The 23,094-nt window shown below is 40.7% G+C and overlaps 3 protein-coding genes across 3 annotated transcripts in view; 2 read left to right on the plus strand and 1 right to left on the minus strand.

Annotated features, from left to right (window-relative positions):
* Positions 1–4,836, plus strand: part of clint1a (clathrin interactor 1a) — a 28,196-nt gene extending 23,360 nt beyond the window's left edge. Inside the window, exons 11-12 of the mRNA XM_056274885.1 lie at positions 2,158–2,359; positions 2,483–4,836. Of these exons, the coding sequence (XP_056130860.1) occupies positions 2,158–2,359; positions 2,483–2,742 (462 nt within the window). The 3' untranslated portion in view covers positions 2,743–4,836. The remainder of the gene's footprint in view (positions 1–2,157; positions 2,360–2,482) is intronic.
* Positions 4,837–5,650: 814 nt separating this feature from the next.
* Positions 5,651–13,668, minus strand: lsm11 (LSM11, U7 small nuclear RNA associated). Its single transcript, XM_056276504.1, has 5 exons — positions 13,644–13,668; positions 12,710–13,219; positions 10,760–10,899; positions 7,466–7,549; positions 5,651–7,372 (listed from the first exon to the last, which is right to left on the minus strand). Exons 1-5 carry the CDS (start codon positions 13,666–13,668, stop codon positions 6,998–7,000), a joined length of 1,134 nt encoding a protein of 377 aa, XP_056132479.1. The 3' UTR covers positions 5,651–6,997.
* A 3,895-nt stretch (positions 13,669–17,563) lies between these two features.
* On the plus strand, positions 17,564–22,936 carry thg1l (tRNA-histidine guanylyltransferase 1-like). Its single transcript, XM_056292735.1, has 7 exons — positions 17,564–17,774; positions 18,092–18,292; positions 18,397–18,573; positions 18,771–18,940; positions 19,055–19,143; positions 22,011–22,118; positions 22,204–22,936. The coding sequence occupies exons 2-7, from the start codon at positions 18,099–18,101 to the stop codon at positions 22,363–22,365; spliced, it is 900 nt and encodes a 299-aa protein (XP_056148710.1). The 5' UTR covers positions 17,564–17,774; positions 18,092–18,098; the 3' UTR covers positions 22,366–22,936.
* Positions 22,937–23,094: the final 158 nt, after the last annotated feature.

The following is a 23,094-nucleotide window of genomic DNA, read 5'->3' on the forward strand; positions in this document are numbered from 1 at the left end:
ATGCGAATGTCCCTGACTGAGCGACCATGTTAGCGTGACTGAGTGATCATGTTTGACATGATTGGGCCGCTGGATCAGGTGACCAACAACGTCACTGAAGTTGCAGGATTGATCGGCTGAGCTCCGAGAGGCATGAGGGAGAATGCATAGTTAAAGCACCCCAAATAACAATCACCCTGACAAAACTCACTGGCGAATTCACAAAAGGATTGCAAGGCTTTTGCGGCTGCTAAACCTGCACAAAGAAGACAAAAAGAAACCGTGTAATTCTCAAAGCACACGCAAAGGGTGAAATGCACCCCTAACTGTGCTGCCAAGTAAGTAGTGTCTCGGTGTGCCATTGCTATTTGCACGTATTTAAATAAGGTAAAATGCATACATGGGTGTGTTTCCACTGTAATATCATTAGTGCAATATCTTTTGTGAATCAGACCTTGAGACGGGGCAGATAGCGGTTGCAAGTGATGTGCAATTCATGGGGCTGTAAGCAGCTGAAGTCCATTCTTTGTGAATTCACTTGTCAATACAGAGTGAGTCTTAGAAAAACGAGAGGCATTCGCAGAGAGAAAAACAGATGAAAGAGGGGGAGTTAACAGATTAATAGGTATACTTAAAATTAAATCAAGTTCTCTTTCAAATCAAACATCCCAAGATATGAGTGGAAAGTATTGTTCTTTAGTCGAATGGGACCATGTCATGTGATATGCTACTTCAGTACACTTTAACAACAAATATTACTGGCACCAGTACAGAAAATTGCAGATGAACATTTAATATCCAGGAATTCACATTACAGACACTATCACTGAGTATGCCTGTAACAAACTGGCCACAGTTTCAAACACTGACCGTACACGATCGAGCCATATTACTAGGGTTTGACCTAGTCTTGTTTTGTGTATGGTTTTTGTTTTTTGTTTTTTTTTCTGCACTGAATGAGCATTGTGGATTTGTGGGTACTCGGTAACTGCACAGAACTCTAGATTGCATGCCGGAGCTGTGTGTCCGGTGTGAGAAAATGAATGGTTGTGAAAACGGAACGTACTTGTGTAGAGATAGACTTTTAAAAAAAAATTCAAACTATTCCTTTTAACAAAATCACCTATTGCTTTGATAACTGCACAAATAACGTGAGATGCAGGCACACTTATCAACCAAGGCATCTAAGATTACAATTTAAATGCATTTTCAGAAATTAGCCACCTTTGCTGTGTATGTATATCCACATGAATGAAAAGCCTAATTTAGTGGGTCTCCAATACAGACTTAGAAGCTACAAAAATAAGAATTTGAAAATGGATCTACTGTATGTGACAACGCTGTCCACAGATGGGATTGCCTTCTTAGATTATAGAGGATGCCAGCTGTGGTGTGTATTTAACTCTCTACAATTCATTTGTTTGGATAGTCCTGCTGTTATGTAGTCTCTTCACCGCATATCTGTGGACTTGGCCATTAAAAATAACCAGTTACATACATGCACACCAGATAGACTTCCTATTGCATGATAATGCGCTACTGACCTCACAACATACATACTGCTCCGAGCATAATAACTCTCTCTAAATGGACATCGGTTCTGCTTTTTGGCCTCTAGTCTGTATGTATGTGCAACAGAGATACATACCTGGTGGGATTTGGAAGATGTGGTGACAGTTATGGTAGATATTTTTCTTGCTTCCTCGCCCCCCGAGACCACCCACTATCCACCCACTCCTCCTGCTGCTGACTTACAGAATGACAGAGTTGTGGATGGAGTCACAAAAACATTAAAACCCCAATACAACGGATTGTATGTAGACAGCATTGCTTGTTAAAGTTGCTGACCTACTTAAAAAATGCATTCTTCTGTTTTGCTGAGAAGACACTCACCACTCCCTCTTTGAGTCTAGTCTTTCTAGATGGCATGTTTGAGTCCATAAGGAGTTCAGAAAGAGACTGTAGCACAGTCCTGCAGCACTAACAGAATAAAGATTGGCGATCCTGTATTGTCACAAGACCTTGTATGCATCTTTCTGTCATGTATATTGCTGTGACCTGGAAATCAAACGGCTGGGTGAATGTGTTACATTGGAACATTGACTGAATATTTTCAGACTTTTCATATATATTTGCGTTCTTACTTTCACTGTTTCTGTATGTTTCCCTCTCCATCAGCCCCTCCAGAACATGGGGAGTTCCCTACAGCCACAGCCCATGCAGCCTGTGCTGCAAGGAGTAGCTTCTCAGGGTGCTGGAGTCAAAACCACCCTCCCCTCTACCTGGTCAGATCATTCAGTCAACATAAGTTTGGATTTCTTAGGCCCAGGCATGCAACCTCCCAAGCCCAGCCAACCCAGCCTTAACACACTCCAGCAAGGTGAGAGAAAAGCCAAGTCCTGAAATAAAAGGTTAAAATTGTGTCAGTTTTGCCCTCTCATTTTAGGCAATGTGAATCTAAGGCTTTTTGTTTTTTTAACAAAGTTTGTCCTCTTAATTTCAGGCATTCAGCCGGCCGCCAACACGCTTTCACAGGGATTTGCCAGCATGAGCCTTGGGCCCACAACAATCAGACCACCTGTAAATCCTATGATGTATCCTGGTGCTGGGATGGGAATGGGCATGGTCCCCAACCAAGGCATGATGGGAATGGGAATGGGCATGAACATGGGGATGCCACAAGCAGGTATGGGTGTGGGGATGGGCATGGTCCAACAGCCCAAACAGGATGCCTTTGCTGACTTTGGTAACTTTGGGAAGTGATGAAGTGGGAGAGCCAGGAGTCAGTAGAGAAGTGGTGTCAATCTTCCTCTCTTCTCCGTCCGTTGGTGAAGGACTGTTATGAGCAACAAACAAGGAGTACTTGAATAATGTTAAATATAATACCAACACCCTGCATTCTCCTTTTTATGCTGTATAGAGATATATAGATCTAAATGAATGTTTTATCAGTTGGAACCAATGATCTGTCTGGACAGGATTGGTGGTCAGACAGACACACAGTTTATATAATATGCTGTGTTGGTTGACTTTGGTTGGCAAGGGATAGAAGAATGTAAGGGACGCGTCTGCCACCATGAGAATGTCAGGGGAATGTACTTTATAACCACAATCAAATCACCAGATTAGCAAAAAATAAATAAATAAATCGTTATTGGTAACTTTATTGGATATAAGATGATCCGCCATCTAAACTTTCTAATGTATCTTTAAGAATGTCAGTTACCTCTAATTTGACCCTACTCTACCCTTTATGTCCTGTAAATAGACTTCCTGTGCTCATGCAAATAAGTTATGATGCTTGGGTGAGAGACAATTATGAATGAGAAGTTTTATCTTAAGGATTTGATCGGATGTCAATCAAAACCTTTACTGTTGGAAGGCACATTGTCAGAGTCTGATAATTTACCTGGTGTTTTCCATGGGCCTATAAGTGGCCAAGCACTCTGATTGTGGCCTGTCAGTACAACATTTAAGGAAGTAATGAATGAGCATTTGATTGAAACTTGATTTGAGAAGTTACTCCATCAACAGACTATCCTTTGTGGCCTTTCTTATAGATATATTATTTTTTTATAGATGAAGTATAATCATTGTCTCCTATTGAAATAATCAGTAGGGAGAAACAGCCTTATAAAAGGGGGTTGTGGGTTCTTGTTTGCAGCACAGAGTGCCTGTAAGTCCTTTGCCTCATCAAATAACCTCTTCAGAGGAGTTGAACAATATGAGAGAGCAGACTGCTAATGATAGGGAGCTACCATGCTATGTATGGACTCCTGGGTTTATACTTTCAGCAAATTGCAGCTTTCCTGTGCAGGTACTGGATAAGATAGTTGCTTATTCTGTTCATTCCCTGACTTGGGTTTTTTTTCCCCATGTGCATGTCAATTACAAGCATTTTATTCAGGCCAGTGAGCACAGAGTACACTCAAAAACAACAACCCTGATTTGACCCAAAATGAGCTCATCCTAATCCTACACCTGAATCACTTATGTAGACTGCATGATCATAAGTATGTACCCACCTCTTGTCTGTTTGAAGAAATGCAAATTGGTGCTGTTTAGCTTTGCTTGCATTCATCTTCTCTAATGTTATACATTAAAAACCAGGCAATCTGGAAATCATTGCTCTGTCGTCTGGGCATCCTTTAGAGAATATCTCTTTCACATTCTTGCAGTTACACAAGATTACAAGCAGGCAGTTTTAACAATTGAGATGCAGTTTGCTCAAAAATTACCACCACTGTAATCAGATAAGCGTGTTTCGAGGAAGGATTGTGCAACCACGGACTGAGCGGTTCTTCTGCACACCACACTGACTGGGTTGTCTGCATACTTGCCCAGTCAGTCTGAAATGTGCAACAACAAAATGACGCTTCATGGGTTTAAGTGCCTATCTGTTTGCCTTTGGACCCTTTCTCTTCAATGAGTAATAAAATGATTTGAGGCTGAGTGATTGGTAAAAGTTAATCTGAGCTGAGTGACATTTCCAGTATGTCAACGATGAAATCAATAAGTCCCTGACTAGCGGGGAGAGCAATGGATTTTGCAGCCCCAAGAGGGTTGAAGTTGTGCTTCCTTTCTCCGCCACGAGGCTGACCAGTCTCTTATCAGTCTGAGGGTGACTTGTTAAAATGACCAAAACCTATTTACTGTTTTCTAGAACATTATTAAGAGATTAAGCGTTTTATTTTTTACTTCAAATTGATTTGATCTTCTGTGTGATAGGATTGTTACTGAAAACACTAGTTCATGCAAATGTTTTGAAAAAGTTCCTTTTTTTTTCTTCCCCCTGCCCTGATTTGCTTTACACATCATGATCCTTTATCTACGTCATTAAACAGTTGATTGAAATCTTCTAATGGTGTGTGTTATTTTGTGTCCTATGTCATTAACCTCTGGAAGCAGCAAATGTGAAGACATGGCACTCGACGCTGAAATTACATTTGGCAGGAGCGGGGTTGTTAACATCATTTTTGCCATAAAAAGAATTAGAACTGTGTGTGAATGTTTCTTTGTAATTTGTCAAAGTGCATACATTAGAAAAGTAGACGGCATTACCTCTTGGTGCATGTCAATTAGCCGACATAATTCATTACCACGTGAAATCGATGGCACGCCATCTACCCCGTTTAACGTTCACTTGATAAGAAATAAGACCGCCGTTAGTAAATGAGATTGTAGCTGAGATGTTTTGAAAACCAGAGATTTTATCAAAATGTTCTGCCCCGTCACCTGATCTGCTGGTGCCTGTCTTGCAGAGCATCAGAATTGACGGCCGAGTCCTGTTCAGATGACTTAAAGTAATCAAAGTCCTGACAGTGGTTGCACTCAGAAATCACCCCTAGACTTTGCTCTGTAGTACCGCTTCTTTTCAGAGAAAAGCAACAAGAGCGGTTGCAGAATTGGAGTAGGGTGTGCATGTGTTTATCTGCATCATCCACATGTCAATATTTTGGCTGTTAAGCAAATTCACCGTTTTGCCCAACTGAAAAGTGCATTATCATTATCCATGTCAGCACTCCTGCTCACAACACCCGTGCAATAGCCTCGTTTTGAAAGAAGGTTTGTTCCCCTGAACTAAGTGTGACAAAAGCAGCAGACAAGTGTGTGGTGATAACTTGACCCCATTTTCACTCCCCAAAGAGGAAGAACTAAACTTCGGTTAAATCGATAAGCACCAACATATTTAATGAAAATAACATTGGGAAAGAAAATCTTGGGGATTTTTTTCAGCTACTAAAAGAATTTTCACTTTTTTTTTTTGAGCATTAGGTACATGGAAAGGGCAAACAAACTCTGAAAGAAAGAAAAAAGACTGGTGCGGTCATGGGGAGATTACAGAACTGTGTCATCATCTCAAAATGCAGCATCTTAACAACTTCCATGAGATGCAGTAAATTGTGCTTTTATGTGTAATGTCCCCATTAAAGAGTAAAAGCAATCTGAGACGTCATGACAAATGACAGCTGCTGAGTGCCATCTGCAATCTCTAGCTTCACAAACTCAATTATTCATGATGCATTTATGAAGTCCGCTGAGACTGCGCTGTCATTCCCATTCAAACTAAGACGGAAAAGAAACATAAAGGGACAAGCTCTTCAACATGACAATGGCCTCACAGATGGCATCTACTGTATTTATACTGCCACCCGCTGGGTAATATCTGTATCACAATCAAAGTCCAAGTTGCGGCAGTTGAGCGCTAAACCCTAGGCCATTTTAGTCAATATACTGACATAAACAGGTTAAAAACCATCTAAAGGTTATAAACATGCCAGACTGGTCTTGGTACTCTATGACGTAAGCATACCAGGATAAACAGCTGCAACTAGTGAAATTAGTAATGGGGTGCAGCAATTGGATGTAGGTGTGCTAAAGAACCAGCACTGACAGTACTGTCTAGTGCTGGCTCTGTCTGTCTGTGTTGACAGATGTACTGGTACACCTAAATCAAACAGGCCAATTATCAATTGTATTAGCTGCAGCTTTTTTTTCCTGCTATGCTTACACCACAGAGTACCAAGACCAGCCTGACGTGGTTTTTGACCTGTAGATGTCAACCAGCTCACTTAAGTGGTCTCGGTTTAGTTACTCTTTAAAAATAAGATGCAGACTTAAGATGGAAGCCACGAAATGTGAAGAAACAAGAACAAGAAAAAACTGCTATATGTATACTGTACTGACTGTAAAGCCCTTTGGGACTACCTTGTGAATTTGGGCTATAAAAATAAACTTGACTCTTAAGAGGTACTGAGAAGTTTGCACTTCTTAATTTTGCTGTAATTTCTCTGGTGACCAGATAATAGTCTTCATATCAATATGATATAACTGTAGTTTCACAATTCATTCTTTGGAAACTGCTGGGGTTGTAGTTTCTGACAGCCAATCTATGGTCCCATTGCGGAATACCATAATAATGTTTATTTATCATGGATCAATTGAATGCAGCATCAGGATTGTTGAAATTGATATTATTTCAAGAGAGTAGTAAATTAGGCATCACGCTGAAGAAAATTCAAAGAGATTGTATATTAACAAGGAGAACATTCTCGCCCCGTATAAACAGCTGGTTGATATGGCGTATATGGACCTTGCCATAGGGATGGGAGCTTTTCTTCTGTGCCTCCTGACCTGACTTTGACCCATATGATTTCAGAAAGTCTCTGTGTTCAACCTCTTGGACTCCAGCAGCATTTCTTGATAGACTGGGATCTGTTCTGCTATCCCTATTCTTGTCCTTATTGTCTCTCTTCTTGCTAACTGGGGGAGGATGAGGAGACAAGCTTGTCGTGGTTGTTAGCTGAGGGACACTGGTTTTTCCCTTTGGTTTGTGCGTTCTTGCTTGCTCACCACTCTCTGGGCTGTCCTGGAGTTTCAGCTTCTCAAACAGCTGTAAGGAGACAAGTTATGGTTATCACAAATGATAGCAATAATTATGTACAGTACGCTCCATGCTGGATGAGTACCGTTATGGATTACCCACCTGTGAAACTGTGAGGGCTTTCTCATGGTAATATGCCTCTCCAAGGAGAGGCTCTCTGTATGTCTCATCTACATCCACCATTGCCTAACGGGGAGAAATGAGGACAAGAGTTAATAAACTATGTTAAACTGTACTTTAATCATGTTAAAAAAATGCCACCTTTGATACCTTTTCCCACTGGTATTTTTGAAACAACAGTAATTCAATGTATCAGCGTTCTGTAAGTACTCCTCAATATGCTAGTTAATGGCATCAAAGTCTGCCATAAAATGGAGGAACTTGCGTGTTGGCAGGAGAGAAAGTAATAGACTCCTAAATGCAAAGCTAGACATTATCTAATGATTAATTCTAATATGGCTTGGTGGCTCTCTATTATCCTGCCAGATGACATTGTTGACAGTCTTCTTTCTTTTGATATTTGTATATTCTGCTCTAACACCTGTTGATAGGCATATTTATTTTCTGTACTTGCACTTTCATGATTGAGTTACAACTGTATTGTCATTTTATGTAAAGCACATTGTGCTGCCCTGTGTATGAAATGTGCTTGACTTGACTTTCTCCATAATACGCATGCTACTGCTGGATTATTGCGCCCGTGGAACAGCAAAATGTGAAATCGTCAAAAATCGTGACCTGCATGTGAACGCTTTGGGTGTTCACAGAATAGAATACTCTTTATTAGTCATTTTGTACATACATACAAATGAAATTTACTCTCTGCATTTAACCCATCCTAGCTGTGTGGCTAGGAGCAGTGGGCAGCCGCCGTGCAGCACCCAGGGACCAACTCCAGTTATTTCTTCCTATTGCCTTGGTCAGGGGCACAGACAGGTGCATTAACCCTAACATACATGTCTTTTTTGACATCACGTCGGTTTCAAATGTATCGCTGGGTTTTGCACTATGAAAAAAACAACTACTGCAACCACCAGATAGAACTCAATCCACCAAAACTGAAGAAATTAAGGATAACCACTTCAATCTTGATCATAATGTAAATGTCAGTGGGGTGGGGGCAACACCATCTGACACCATTAAGTCTGCCAATGACAGTAGCTGTGGGCCTGATCGCCAGCAACGATGAGATAGCCTACCTGGAAGAGGTGGAGGATCTGTCACAGTGGTGCCAGGCCAACACCCACTCCCTGAACACCAGTAAAACCAAAGAGCTTGTTGTGGACTTTAGAAAGACACAGTGAAAGACCTACACCCCTCCCTCTATCAGTGGGGTCCCAGTAGAGAGGGTGAGCAGCTTCAGGCCCCTCGGTGTTCACAGCACTGAGGACCTAATATGGACACTTCACACAGACACTTTTGGTGAAGAAGGCAAGGCAGTGTCTTGTACCTCAGGCAACTGAAGAAGTTCAGTGTCCCCCCACAGATCCAGAAAACCTTTTATCCTGGTGCCATTCAGAGCATCCTGGCAGGGTGCCTCAACACCTGGTATGGGAACTGTACCTCTCAAGACCAAAAAGTCTTACAGAGAGCAGTACAATCGGCTGAGCGTAGCACCGGGTCCACATTCATCCCCCTACAGGACTTATACACCAGGCAGTGCAGGACAAGGGCTGAAAGGATTATTATGGATCCCCATCACCCCAATAACAGACTGATTCAGCTGCTGCGGTCAGGCAGACACCTCCGCAGCCACAAGGCCAGCACACAGAGACTCAGAAGTTTCTTACCCCAGGCCATAAAGACACTAAACAACATAATAGTTACATTTCCAACACTACTGCCACTTTTACCACTTTAGCCATTCTGCCACAGACACTTTACTTATCCAGTCTATTTGCACACGTGTACTTATTTGTACTTATATTGTATAGAGCAACTGCACAATGCATATACACTGATGAGCCAAAACATTATGACCACTCACAGGTGAACCGAATAATGTTGATCATCTCTAAACAAAGGCACATATCAAGGTCTGTGTCGATTAGATGGTAAGCGAACAATCACTTCTCGCAGTGAACATATTACATGCAGGAGAAATGGGCAGGAGTAAAGACCTGAGCGACTTTGACAAAGGGCCAAATTGTTCTGGCCAATTGACTGGGTCAGAGCTTCTCTTAAACAGCAAGGCTTGTGGGGTGCTCCCGGTCAGCAGTGGTGAGTACCTACAGACAGTGGTCCGAGGAGGGACAAACCACAAACCAGCAACAAGGTACTGGGCATCCAAGGCTCATCGATGTGCAAGGGCAATGAAGGGTATCCTGTCTGGTCAAAACCAACAGAAGGACTACTGTGGCACAAGTCACAGAAAATTTAAATGATGGTTACGAGAGGAAGATGCCATAACACAAGGTGCATTGCACCCTGCTGCATAGTCGCAGACTGATCAGAGTGCCAAAGATTACCCCTGTCCATCATCAAAAGCACCTACAATGGGTACACAAGTGTCAAAACTGGACCTTGGAGCAGTGGAAGAAGGTCGCCTGGTTCAATGAGTCCTGTTTACTTTTAGATCACGTGGATGCCGTGTATGTGTGCGCTGTTTACCTGGGGAAGTGATGGGACCAGGATGCACTGTGAGAAGATGACAAGCTGGTGGAGGGAGTGTGACAATCTGGGCAATGCTCTGCTGGGAAACTCTGGGTCCGGCCATTCATGTGGATGTCAATTTGACACGTGCCACCTATCTAAACATTGTTGCAGCCCAGGTACAACCTCTTCATAGCAATGGTATTCCCTGATGGCAGTGGCTTCTTTCAGCAGGATAATGCACCCTGCCAAACTGCAGCCATTGTTCGGGAATGGTTTGAGGAACATGATGAAGTGTTCAAGGTGTTGCCCTGGCCTCCAAATTCTCCAGATCTTTATCTGATTGAGCATCTGTGGGATGTGCTGGACCAACAAGTCTGATCAAGGGCAGCTCCACCTCGCAACTTACAGGACTTGAAGGATCTGCTGCTAATGTTTCAGTGACAGATACCACAGGACACCTTCAGTAGTCTTGTAGAGTCCATGTCTCGGCAGCTCAGCGTTGTTTTGGCAGCACATAGAGGACCAACAGCATATTAGGTAGGTGGTCATAATGTTTTGCCTCATCAATGTATGTATTTATCAGGATATACCTTCTGTATACTTAACAGATATTTTCTTAACTTTTTTTTTAAATCATATTTATTTTTATTCTCAATTTTTATTATTGTTCATTTCTCTTGTTGCACACTTTTGGAGTTGGCAAAAAAAATAATTTCAACTCCTTATTGTACTTGCAACATGAAGTGTGTGACAAATAAACCTTTGAATCTTGAATGGGGATGCGATAAATTGGGAACTCACCATGTTCCAGAACTTGTCAAAGGCCACAACAAAGCCAGAACAGACTCCCCGGAGTCCCTTAAAGGTTCTGATGTGAACTTTAACACGTATCCTCTCCTCTACGCAGCGATGCAGCTCACCCAAAGGACTTCCTTTGCACACTAAATATAAAACAAAACAAGGACACGGTGTCACAGATGCCCAACTGCTGTGTGACTTTGTTAAGTGCGCAAAACAACCCTGGATCATCGTTGTAAGCTCGTTATTGAAGTAGGACTATACTAGCTGCTCATTTTTAATTGCTATTCACATAATATACTGTATGAGAGCTTAATGTTGACATTGTAAAAATAGATGGCTTTACACCGGTTCAACAGAATTAAGGTTAGCTCATCTAAATCATGTTTGTCACGAACAACTCAGTATTGCAATCGGACGCATCAGTTATCAAAAAATTGATGTTTGTGTATTCGTATAGGTAACACCAAGTGAATACAAGGGAGATGCTAGGAGACAACAGTGGTGGGGGTGCAGATATATTTTGTCGGTATCCTTATCATTTAGGATTACGGTGTTAATTTAAAAATACACAAAATCTTTAATGTTTTACAACAAAAAAATACCCTAAAATGCACACACTCGCAAATATTTTAGGAAGGGTTGCACCCCCAAATCTACGCAGAACGGTACAGCTAAACGTGAGACAAGTTAGAAGCCGCTGCTTTGCACATTAAAGATCGGGTTGAGGCTGTGCTTGAGTTACACCAGAATCACTGGCAAAGACAGAGCTCTGTAAAATGTAAAATTTCAAATGTAAAATTCCAAAATGTAAAATTCCAAATAATTTCACTTCAGACCTCAACTGGAAGAAAATCTGGCGCTTACCTCCTAAATATCTGGTTATTAATAAGGTTAAGGAACTGACTTTTAAAATAATTCATAATTTTTATCCCTCCAAGTTATTTCTACAAAGACATAAAAAATGACATTGATGTGGACTGCTCATTTTGTCAACTGGTTCCAGAAGATTTGTGTCATTTATTTTGGTCTTGTCTCCACGTTTGTACTTTTTGGCAAGATGTCGGTACATTTATTTCCCAATATATTGATCCCGAACTTTCCCTTTCTAATGAAAATGTATTGTTTGGCTTCTTGACTTATAATTTCTGTCAAAGCAAATGAACATTTTATCATCAATTGACCTTTCGCAAAGTACCGCCCCAGAACGGTGCTTGTCCAATCCTACCTTAGCAACGGTCCGTCAAGCTTTCAAACACACAACAAAATGCTGAAACGGTGTGCCTATGGGATCTGCAAATCGGATACTAGATATCTGAAAAGTTTGGAGGGGGTGTAATTTTCTTTCCCTTCCCGAAACCCAGAACGCAAGAAGCGCAATGTCGGCAATAGATTTCGCAGTATAGCAGACCCCATGGCCAGCTTAATCCATCCAAAATCAACATAAATACCTCTCTGCTCCAAGCTAAGCTTGCTACTAGCTATTATTGATAGCTAATACAGCTAACGTATTATTACTGTTACTTTTACCCACACAATGCGCTGATTTCTTCCTTCATGTTTTGGTGTTTTCCGGCTACTTCCTGGATAGTTCTGAAATGCTTGATGGGCATAGCAACAGTAACTAAGGGGGGTGGGACTTTGCGAAAGGTCAGTTCGATTGTATTACTTTCAAAATCCCATATTCATAAATCTACGTTTTCCGATCATAAACCATCTTTTCTCATTTTTGAAAATGAAATCAAACAATACATTACAACAATTCCATAGTCTAAAAATAGAGAGGCTATTAAAACCATAAATGCATGTAACCTTTTATAACATTTTTGTGAGCTGATTTGTGATTTCTGTTAATGCTCTGACCCCCCCCCCCTGGCACTAAACTGTTTGTATTTGTATTTACTATATATATAAACTTATTTTAAAAAGCTGTAAATACGTATAATGGCATACAAGGCATCCTGGTTAGGACATTTTTGTGAGTCTTCTGCTTCCTGCGTCGCGACACGCCACTGGGCTCCCCTTCCTCTGCCTCTTGGGACACATTCCGCACCATAAGTTTCTTCAGCCTTTCGATGCGCTTCGGGTCAACCACCCCTTTCAACGCTTCCCGCTGCCTTTTTTCCACATTCTCCGGTTTGGCTCTGCCTCGTCCACCTTTCAGAAAACTCTCGTACTGGGCAACATTATTGAAGCACTTGATATTCGGGTGAGGGAGATGCACCGTCGGGGAATACAACGCCAGCAGCGGGTCAAAGCTTTCAGAGCATACGTCTAGTTTCGCTTCCCAGTTTGGGTCGGACTCATGCTCCGATGCAGACGTTGTACCGGCACTTGTGACCGGTGCCGCTTCCCTGCTTTCAGCTCCCTTGCAGCTAGGTTTGTCCGCCCGTCTCTCCTTCTCCTCCATGTTTGAAACAACCGCATAGGCGCACGCACAGGATTCTTCTTCTTCGTCTTCTGCTTCTTCTTCTTGGTGTTTATTGGCGGTTGGCAAACACCGAATTGGTGCCACCAGCTGGTATGGAGTGTGAATCAGAATGTCTAACACTATTCTCCCCATCTTTTTAATTAAATTAGTCACTCTAACAAACTGAAACAAGATTTTATAACTCTCAGTTGAACTCGTCTGTAGAATATCTACTAAACCAAACTGTACTTTTATTTTCTTGAGATTTTGAGTCTTATGCCTTCTTTCTGCCTCATATTTCTGACAATATATCATAACATGCTCTATTGTTTGTTTTTGCCCACAGTAGTCACATCTTCCTGAATTGTGTTTGCCTATTTTGAAAAGTGTACTGTTTAGTCCAGAGTGTCCAAATCTGAGTCTTGAAATTGTTGTCTCATCACCGCTGTTCCTTCATGCACACCTCGTTTCTCCCACTTTCCTTTGAAATCTGTAAACCCATCGTCCTTTTCTCTCTTCCTCCCATTGCTTTTGCCACCTTTCCTTCAATCTGTGCTTAATAATGCTCTTCATTTGTGTCTTGCTTAAAGTAACTACCAAATCAATGTGATTGTGTTTTGTAGCCTTCTTTGCAACCTTATCTGCTAGTTCATTTCCTTCAATGCCAATGTGTGCCGGTACCCATAAAAATTATACTGTAAGACCCATCATTTGAATTCTATATAATGTTTGTTGTACCTCTATTAAAGTGTCTGGTGTGCTAACTGAATGATTGTATTGTAAACTGGCTAGCGATGAACTTGAGTCTGAACAAATAATTGCTCTCTGTGGTCTTGTTTCCTCTATCCACTGCACTGCTAACAATATTGCAAGCATTTCTGCTGTGTATACTGATGTTTCCTCATTTATCTTTTTCCCTAAATTAATATGAAATTCTGGAACAATAAATGCTACTCCTACTTTATTTACTGAACTCTTTGATGCATCCATATAAATCTGGACGTAACTGTGGTAATTATCAATATAAGCCTGTATGGTATGTGAATCATAATCAAACTCATGTTAGTCTTTCATCGAACCATATCCCTAAAAACTTAAGTGTTTCACTCTTTCCAATTATTGATTATATAATTTTAGTTTTATTTTGTTATCAATTATTTTCCTTGTAAAGAACATTGTCTTTGTCTTATCAACTGAAAATTTAAAACCCAATTTTTATGACCATTCTTCTACTTTAATAATAGCCCCCTGTAGTTTCTTTATAATGAATTTCACATTTCTTCCCCTCTTCCAAATTGCTCCATCATCTACAAAAAGTGAAAGGCCCATCTCTTTTCCATTCCCATAAATGCATCATTTACCATTATGGAAAATAGTAAAGGGCTTACTATGCTTCCTTGAGGTGTTCCATTTTCAACAACAAAATTTCCTGAATAGTTCTTACCTATTCTAACTTGTATAGATCTTCCTTGCAAAAAGTCCTTAATCCATCTATATATTCTACCTTTGATACCTAATTTACAAAGTCTGATTAATAATCTTTCGCCCCACATCACATTGTGTGCCTTCTCTATATTAAAAAAAAGACAGCCACTACACTTTCTCTGTTTATATGCACTTTTCTAATTTCATGTTCTAAACATACAGCTGGATCAATGGTATTGCTTCCTCTCCTGAAACCACTCTGGTATTTATATATATATATATATAAAACCTTTATTTTCTATATAATATGTTAACTTTTAATTTATAATTTTCTCCATTATTTGTTGGATGTTAAAGCAATTGGTCTATAATTCTCTGGGTTTGTACAATCTTTCCTGGTTTACGTATTGGAATTACAGCAGTCTCCTTCCAGCTTTGTAGCAATTTCCTATCCCAAACTTTATTAATAATGCCAATAAAATATCCTTTGATGGTTCACTAAGATGGTTTATCATTCAGTAACATATCTGATCTTTTCCTGGTGCTGACATCTTGGTTTTCTTGAGAGAGTGGTCCAGTTCTGTCTTTGTAAATGGCTTGTTTAATAGGTTATTAGTCTTCTTCTAGCTGTAATAGCTCTTCATTCTCTGCTATTGTATTTTCCCTCCCTCTTTTCCCTTCTTCACCAATATTGTTGGAACTGGGAATTTTAACAAAAGTTTTTGCCAGCATCTCTGCCTTCTCTTCATCGCTCACTGCTGTTACTTCACCATCATTTAATACTGGATACCCATATTCTCCTTTGATCCCATTCATTCTTTTTTATCATTCTCCAAATTTTAGCAATTTCTGTTTCCCTCCCCACTGAGTTATAAAATGACCTCCAAAATTCATTCTTTGCATTTTCTATGGTACTTCTTGCATTTGCTTGCATCTTCTTATATTCAATAAGATTCTGAAGATTGTGATTCCTTTTCAACATTTTGAAAGATTTATCTCTAGATTTATTTGCTTTATCACATTCCTTTGTCCACCATGGTACAATCTTCCTTTTGTGCTTACCCCCCTTCATCTGAATAGACTTCTTAGCAGTCTCTAGAATAGCTTTACAAACAGAAACATTTAAACTATCAATATCTTCATTAATATCTCTTTTTTCTTTTTTGTTTCTTTGTTGTTGTTTTTTTTTATTTCTTGTTCACTGATATACGTAAATTTCTCCCAGTCAGCACTAATGAAAGACCATTTCTGTAACCCATCAGTATCATGTTCTTCCAAACCCAACCCTACTTCAATCACCATAGGATAGTGGTCACTTCCTACAGTCGTTCCTCTAATTACTCCCCACGAGCAAACACCTGCCAATGAAGCTGACACTAGTGTAAGATCTAATGCCGATTCTGTGCCTGTTCTGATATTAATTCTTGTACCACTTCCGTCATTTAGGCACACTGGGTTTTTATTCTCCGTTAACTCTACAATCACCATTCCATTGTCATCATTACCATTACTCCATAACGTGCTATGGGCAATAAAATCACCGCAACATTTAACTTTCCCTGCTAAATGTACAGTGAGATCATCCATTAATTCTATCAAAAGCTTCTTACATGGATTGTAAAAGCTGACAACTTTAACATTTCCCTCTCTTGTCCAAACTTCAATTACCAAATATTCCAACTCTGTTCCTTCCCCCAAAACTCTGTATTGCATCCCTTGCTTCAAAAATATAATACTACACCCTCCTCCATTGCCCCCCCCCCATCTATCATATCCCTTGATAACAAATTCTAATTCTGGTTTAAGCCAGGTTTCCTGAACGCTTGATTTCTGGTTTATTTTTAATATCTTTAATGAATCAACAACTCTTGGCCATTTGATATCAAACTTCTTGCATTCCATTGCAAAATAATCAGACTGTCTGTCACCTGGTCCTCCCAGCTTTCCATCTGCTTCAAGTCTTTTCTTAAAATGCTCCCAGGATACATCTTTTATAGCCCCCCCCCCCAAAATTCTCACCTCCTATCACAATTATTTTAATTTCCTGTTTTGTGCTTGACTAGGTCGGGAACAGTTGATAACATAGGCAATGAACAGAATCGGTTTATCCACTGTCAGCGCTGTGTTAGTTTTCTCTGTTTGACCGCCTTCTGACCTCCACCCCTTCTCCTTTGTCCTTGTACCCTCTTCACTGCTTCTGCAAAGCTTATGTTGTTAATAACTTTCACTTGCCCAATCTCCACCACAGACCTCTTCCTGACTTCACAACCACCATATGTCACACTGTGTTGTACACCACAGTTACGACACTTCTGCACATTGTCTTTGCAATTTCAACTGTGCTCACCTCCACATTTGCACGCAGAGGATTCTGGGAAAGTCGGAAGTAAACGTGATTGGTTGTTGGGTAGGGTTTTTGAATTTCCATTGTCAGCAAGCGTTAACGTTACCTATCGTTACGGTACGATCTGGCAATGTTAAGTTCAGTTGTAAGCTAGCTAGCTAAACGTTTCAGTGCGCATCGTTTGTTTCAAGTCAGTGCGCTTCGAGGTTCCGCGCTGTCTATTGGCCGACGCAACAGCCAATCGCGGCTACTTCCGTGCCTTCACCGCGCTGGATCTAGCGTCAAACCTTTGTCGCGTGGATTGCAGTTTTCACATAACACCACGACGGGGCGCAAGAGGACAACCGATGCATGTTACACGAGTCCTTCAAGCGGTCTACGGTCCTTGGTGATATTTACAGTTTTACTCCATACGGTACGTTGATAAATTTAGGTTTATTTTTTTCATTATTGATTTTATCTCGTGAGAAATCGAAACAGACAGTTAGAAACATTTGTAGGAACAAAACACCGGCGGGTTTCTTTTATGCTTCTCTTACGGAACGGCCGTTCCCTCGTTTGTTGTGCTATAACGACACAATTCACCGATGGACTGTACGTTCAACGTGTGTGAGCGCTTGGGTGAAAAATCTCGTACAACTCACAATTTATCGTTATGGGAAATATATATTATGTGTGCATAACACCACATACGTGTTTGTGGATCTTGTGATTATCTGCATTTAACGATAATCCCGAACGAAATCGGCAACTATGCGTCAGTGACGTCTCATGAAGCGAAAAAGGGAAAGAAATCAAGAGTTTCCTTGTGAATGTGAACTTGTTGGCAGCTGAAGCCGGTAAACTGATATTTTAGAATAAGTGTGTTCGTGGTAAATTGTCAAGGTTATAAATTCTGGTACAGATCACTTCGTCCATCCATCCAGTATCCAAACCGCTTATCCTGTTCTCAGGGTCGCGGGGATGCTGGAGCCTATCCCAACAGTCATTGGGCGGCAGGCGTGTTTTAACTAATCATGTATCGTTGTGTTTGTCAGTTATATACTAATTTGTACCCAGGAAACCAAAAATTGGTTATCGTGTTAATTATATATTTTTTTATTTTAATAGTATAATCAAAATTATAATAATCATGCTTACCTTACCTGTTCCCAAGAATACTAATGCTGATCCAGAGGGCGTGCGGATTGCGTGGAGGCATCAGGACCTGCATTCTCGAACCAGTGGCCTCTTTATTCAATAGTTCCAGAAATATGGCGAAAAGCAAGTTTGAGTATGTCCGAAACTTTGAAACGGATGACACCTGTTTACAAAACTGCTACATTGTTGTGCGACTGGATGGGCGCAACTTTCACAAGTGAGTGTCATGTCCAGACGACATATTTGTTTCTATGAATGACACGTTTGCAGATTAGTTGAAAATTGTGCTGTTTGTTAAATTGCCTTTACATTTGATTTCAGGTTTGCAGAGCAGCATAGTCTTGCAAAGCCAAATGACAACAGGGCTTTGGGTCTGATGACTCGGAGTGCTCAGTCTGTCATGGAAGAACTGGAGGATATCGTTATTGCTTATGGACAAAGTGATGAGTACAGTTTTGTTTTCAAGAGAACCTCCAGCTGGTTCAAGAGGAGAGCTAGGTACATGGGCTGTGTGAAATGTGTGTTGTTTGTGCTGTTGTCTTCATGTTCCTAGCAAACGGTAATGTGTAAAACCCTCTGACCATTTATTAAAAGAAACACTTTGTTTGACAGAATGTTTTCATGATTTCAATTCTCAACTCCTCTTACCCCCATTTCTTAATCCTTGTTCACCTTTGACCTCTCCTTTCTGGCAGTAAGTTCATGACCCACGTGGCCTCCCAGTTTTCCTCCTCCTATGTATTTTACTGGAAGGAATTTTTTGGGGAACAGCCCCTCCTCTACCCCCCCAGCTTTGACGGACGAGTAGTCTTGTATCCCAGCAACCAGAACCTTAGAGACTACCTGAGTTGGAGGCAAGCAGACTGTAAGTATATTTTTTCACTATGTACATTGCAAACATTGCATTTGAAGATTATTCTGTTCATTTACTGTCTAGTTTTTTCTTTTGAATTTCTGAGCATGTTTTGGTCACTTTCAGGTCATATCAATAACTTGTACAACACAGTATTTTGGACATTAGTTCAGAGAGGAGGACTCACCACAGGCCAGGCAGAAGAGCGCTTAAAGGTGGGAACTGAATTATTTGAACAAAAGATGAGTGCCTGTGCATGCACAGTAGCTATAGACGCTCTGTATATGCATTACTAAATGTACCCTATGTTCAGTCTCTCGGATAAGAGGAATAATACTTTAACTTAAATAAATCTTTTATTTAAAAATTTGATATGGATGGGTACCGAAAGCCGGTATTAAACGGGTACTGGTGCTAAATTATTAAAGACCGTAGTATTGACAAGCTCTGACATTAATGGTTCGGCTATCAGTATTTGAGAAATTTAGAAAGTAATTTCCTATTTATTTAGGCTAAATTAAACGTTATCTCGGGCTTTTTATCTCATCAACTCCATTTCTACTTTGCAGTAAGATTAAGACATTTGTCTATAATGCATTTTCGCTATTCCCAATCCAGAAGAGAGATATCTCTCTCAGAGCCTGTTGTATGTGCAAGCCGAGGGGGGGGGCAGCTCTCTCTTTTCAACCTTTATTTTAATAGGCAAGTTAATTAAGAGCAAACTCTTATTTACAATAACGACCTATGTTGGGGGTAAGTGCCCCCTAGGGGAGGGGATGGGGAGTAAAATAAAAAAGAGAGGTAAAAACAAGGAACAGCAGTGACATGACAGGCCAAGTACACAGATATGGACATCACAATCAGTACAACAAAACATTCATAGTGGTCATACTTACCTGTGCAGAGGAACAAGGCTGACATATTACAACAGGTAAGACATAGCACACACGTTCACGCACAGTAGAGCAGTAGCAGCAATTATGGAATAACCCAGGAGTAGGTTAATACACGTAAGCACTGGTGGAAACATACGACACATCCAATGGCAACATACAACACACACATAAAGCATTAATGGTATTGGCAACATACAATATCAGCAGGGTTAGACAGTGGACAGTTAATTACAGCAGACAGCACAATTAATGGGACAGTATAGCAGGCAGTTAGGAGGCAAGCAGACATACAACTCAGGCAGTTAGGATATACAGTACATTTAGCGGCGATAAAGCAGACAGCAGGGGTGTAGCAACAGGTTATGACATACCGCACATTTAGCAGGGTTTAAAAATAGACGGGGGGGGGGCAGCAGGTTAGGCTATGACATACAGGCAGAGTATAAAACAATCATGGGAGCAGGAGGACAGACAAACAGTAATGGTGGCAAGGAGTTGGCTCAGGTAAAACAGCTGCAAGAGTGCATTAGTGTATTTGTTATGGTTTCCCTAAAGGAACGGACGGACATGAATTTTTCCATATTCAGGGTTTTTTGTAGCCTGTTCCAGCTGTCGGCTGCTGCATACTGAAACGAGGAGCAGCCTAGTGAGGATTTGGTACTGGGAATACTTACCAGGATGTTCGTAGCTGAACGGGTGGAGTACTTCGGGGGTGGGTGTAGGTGCCCTCTGCTTCTCTCTCAGACGTGCGCATACATACATACACACACACACACACACACACACACACACACACACACACACACAGCCTCCTCTTAGTGACAATGGCAGAGAGAGAACTAAATGGTCAAAAGTCTGGTTATACTTCAATGGTCAAAAATCTGGTTATATTTCACGATGCTGACAATACTCATAGCAACAAGTACAAGTGTTTTGCATGTAAGGGTAGAAACACAAGCAATCATCCAACGAAAGTCCATCGAATACAGGCAGAGAAATGCAGTTTTCAACTGCCTGGCTCGTAGTTCATCTCTCATTGCCCCATCCAACTCAGGTATGTTATGTATGCTAGCAGCCTTGAGCCCACAAGGTGTTAAATATATTATACAAACATGGGGTTAATGATTAAAAGTAATTCTCTGTCCAGACATGAGAAAATAAAGCAATGTTAATTCTATTCTGAATTTTTTTCATTTTTTTTTCTCTTAAAAAAGAAGAAAAAGAACCGAAATTAGTATTGTTAAAGTACCAAATCGATAAGCAGTATAGGTAAGAGTAGTAGTACTGTTAAAATCTTAACAATACCCATCTCTACAATTTGATAAACCTGAAAATGCAATTCTTAGCCAAATTTTATATAAATAAGTGGCTTTTGTTACAGTAATCTTGATCAACTATTCCAAGTGTCTCATTTTGCCAATATGCACATGTATGATGCATGACATCACTGATTACAAAAAGAAATCCTGCAACTCTATCATTTCTAGGCACGGGAAAGTGAATTCAGTTGTCGTGAGTACAGCATTAACTGTAGTGGAACATAGAAACAAGATGCTTAAATAAACCTCTGAAATTCGATGACATTCTCTTTTAAAACATCATCTGTTACCTTGCCCAGAGACAACCAATGACTCAAGCAACTAAATGCCTGAAGTGCTTTCATTTTCTAGTGAGCATTCAAAGGAAGCTCGGTCAATGCAACGACAGCTGACAAGTCCATAGCCATGGAGATAGTATTTTCTCTGGCAAAACTTTAGGGCAATATGTGTCATCAGCGGTTCATCAAGCTTTTGTACTTCCTTGTTGCCCTACCATTTATTTCTTACCAAAGTTGGCAAGGGGAAGCTCTCCTTGTCTATGTATCTTGAAGTTCCACGTCAACCACGGCTTTCTTTTTCTGTATTGACAAAATTATTTAAAGAAGTGGATAAATTTAAGTGTATTCTGTGGTTATGTGGAATGGATTTTTCATTTAGGTTATCTTAACTTTTCATTATTATATGAAACCATTTAAAAGTTGCCATCGGGACCACTTTGACCACCCATGAGGTGTTGATGTGGGTAATTTCAATCCACTTGTGCTCTATATGCACACTGCATATCGAGACCATTATAGACAGCAAAGATCTGAGTACATTATTTATATATATATATATTTTTTTTTCTTATTAAATTTATCCTTCCAGGGAACGCAAGCTTCAGACAAAAATGAGATCCTTTTCTCCGAGTTTGACATCAACTACAACACCGAGCCGCTCCTCCACAGGAAAGGCACTGTGCTCATCTGGGAAAAGGTGAACTCTCAAATATGGTTTGACTCCTCTGAATTATTGATGAACATTTGCAGTACTCATCTCATACTCCATCCCTTGTTCTCAGCGAGATGAAACTGTTACTAAAAGAGTGAAGCTTCCAAACGAAGAGGAGAAGGAGGTACTTGTGACACGCACCAGGAGAAGGGTGCACACTCACCACTGTGACATTATCGGTGACCAGTTCTGGGTGGAACATCCAGACATCCTAGAGCATGGTAACTGCTAAAAACGTCTCTCCTTGATGTAGAAGAAGACTTTAAAATCTGTGACCGGCCAGATTGGTTGGAGTGGACCCAAACAGCCAATGCCTCTTATTGGCAGACTGATATAAACTCTTTTATTTGACTTACTATTCCTGTGAAACTTTCCCTTGAGTTGAATTGACTTTGTTTACTTTAAGAAGAAATTAAAGGCTGAATTAAAGGCCGGTGGCAGCATGCTGGCCCAGTGGTTAGCACGGTTGCCTCACAGCAAGAAGGTCCTAGGTTCGAACCCCAGGCCATCTCAGGTCCTTTCTGTGTGGAGTTTGCATGTACTTCCCATGTCTGCGTGGGTTTCTTCCGGGTGCTCCAGTTTCCTTCCACCATCAAAAAGACATGCATGCTAGGCATAATACTCCTGTCTGCGCCCCTGACCAAGGCAATGGAAAAGAAGATCTGGAGTTGGTCCCCGGGTGCTGCAGCTTCCCACTGCTCCTATACAATGGGATGGCTTAAATGTAGAGAACAAATTCATTGTAAGAATACAATTCGTTGTAAGGATACAATGTCAAATAAAGTAGCTTTCATACGCTAATGTACTCGTTTATAAAAAAGTGATTGATCGTACCATTCCCTTAAATGTCTGTTGCATCAATTTAATTGTGTACTGCTGTTCTTCGTGTTGAAAGGTTTGCAAATGATTTTCTTTGGTGGCCTTGACCATGTGCAGCGTGCACACCGTTTTGAGTTGGCAT

The sequence above is a fragment of the Lampris incognitus genome, chromosome 1, assembly GCF_029633865.1.
Source record: "Lampris incognitus isolate fLamInc1 chromosome 1, fLamInc1.hap2, whole genome shotgun sequence".
In the NCBI taxonomy this organism is placed as follows: Eukaryota; Metazoa; Chordata; class Actinopteri; order Lampriformes; family Lampridae; genus Lampris; species Lampris incognitus.

Coding starts and splice junctions, on each gene's coding strand:
- lsm11 (XM_056276504.1), bottom strand. CDS start 13,668: ATGGGTTTACAGATTTCAAAGGAAA. Junction 10,900..12,709: donor TGTCCTAACCAGGATGCCTT/GTATGCCATTAT, acceptor TTTTATATTTAG/TGTGCAAAGGAAGTCCTTTG. Junction 7,550..10,759: donor TTGACAAGTTCTGGAACATG/GTGAGTTCCCAA, acceptor TCTCCCCGTTAG/GCAATGGTGGATGTAGATGA.
- thg1l (XM_056292735.1), top strand. CDS start 18,099: ATGCTGATCCAGAGGGCGTGCGGATTGCGTGGAGGCATCAGGACCTGC. Junction 18,574..18,770: donor TGGTTCAAGAGGAGAGCTAG/GTACATGGGCTG, acceptor CCTTTCTGGCAG/TAAGTTCATGACCCACGTGG. Junction 18,941..19,054: donor GAGTTGGAGGCAAGCAGACT/GTAAGTATATTT, acceptor GGTCACTTTCAG/GTCATATCAATAACTTGTAC.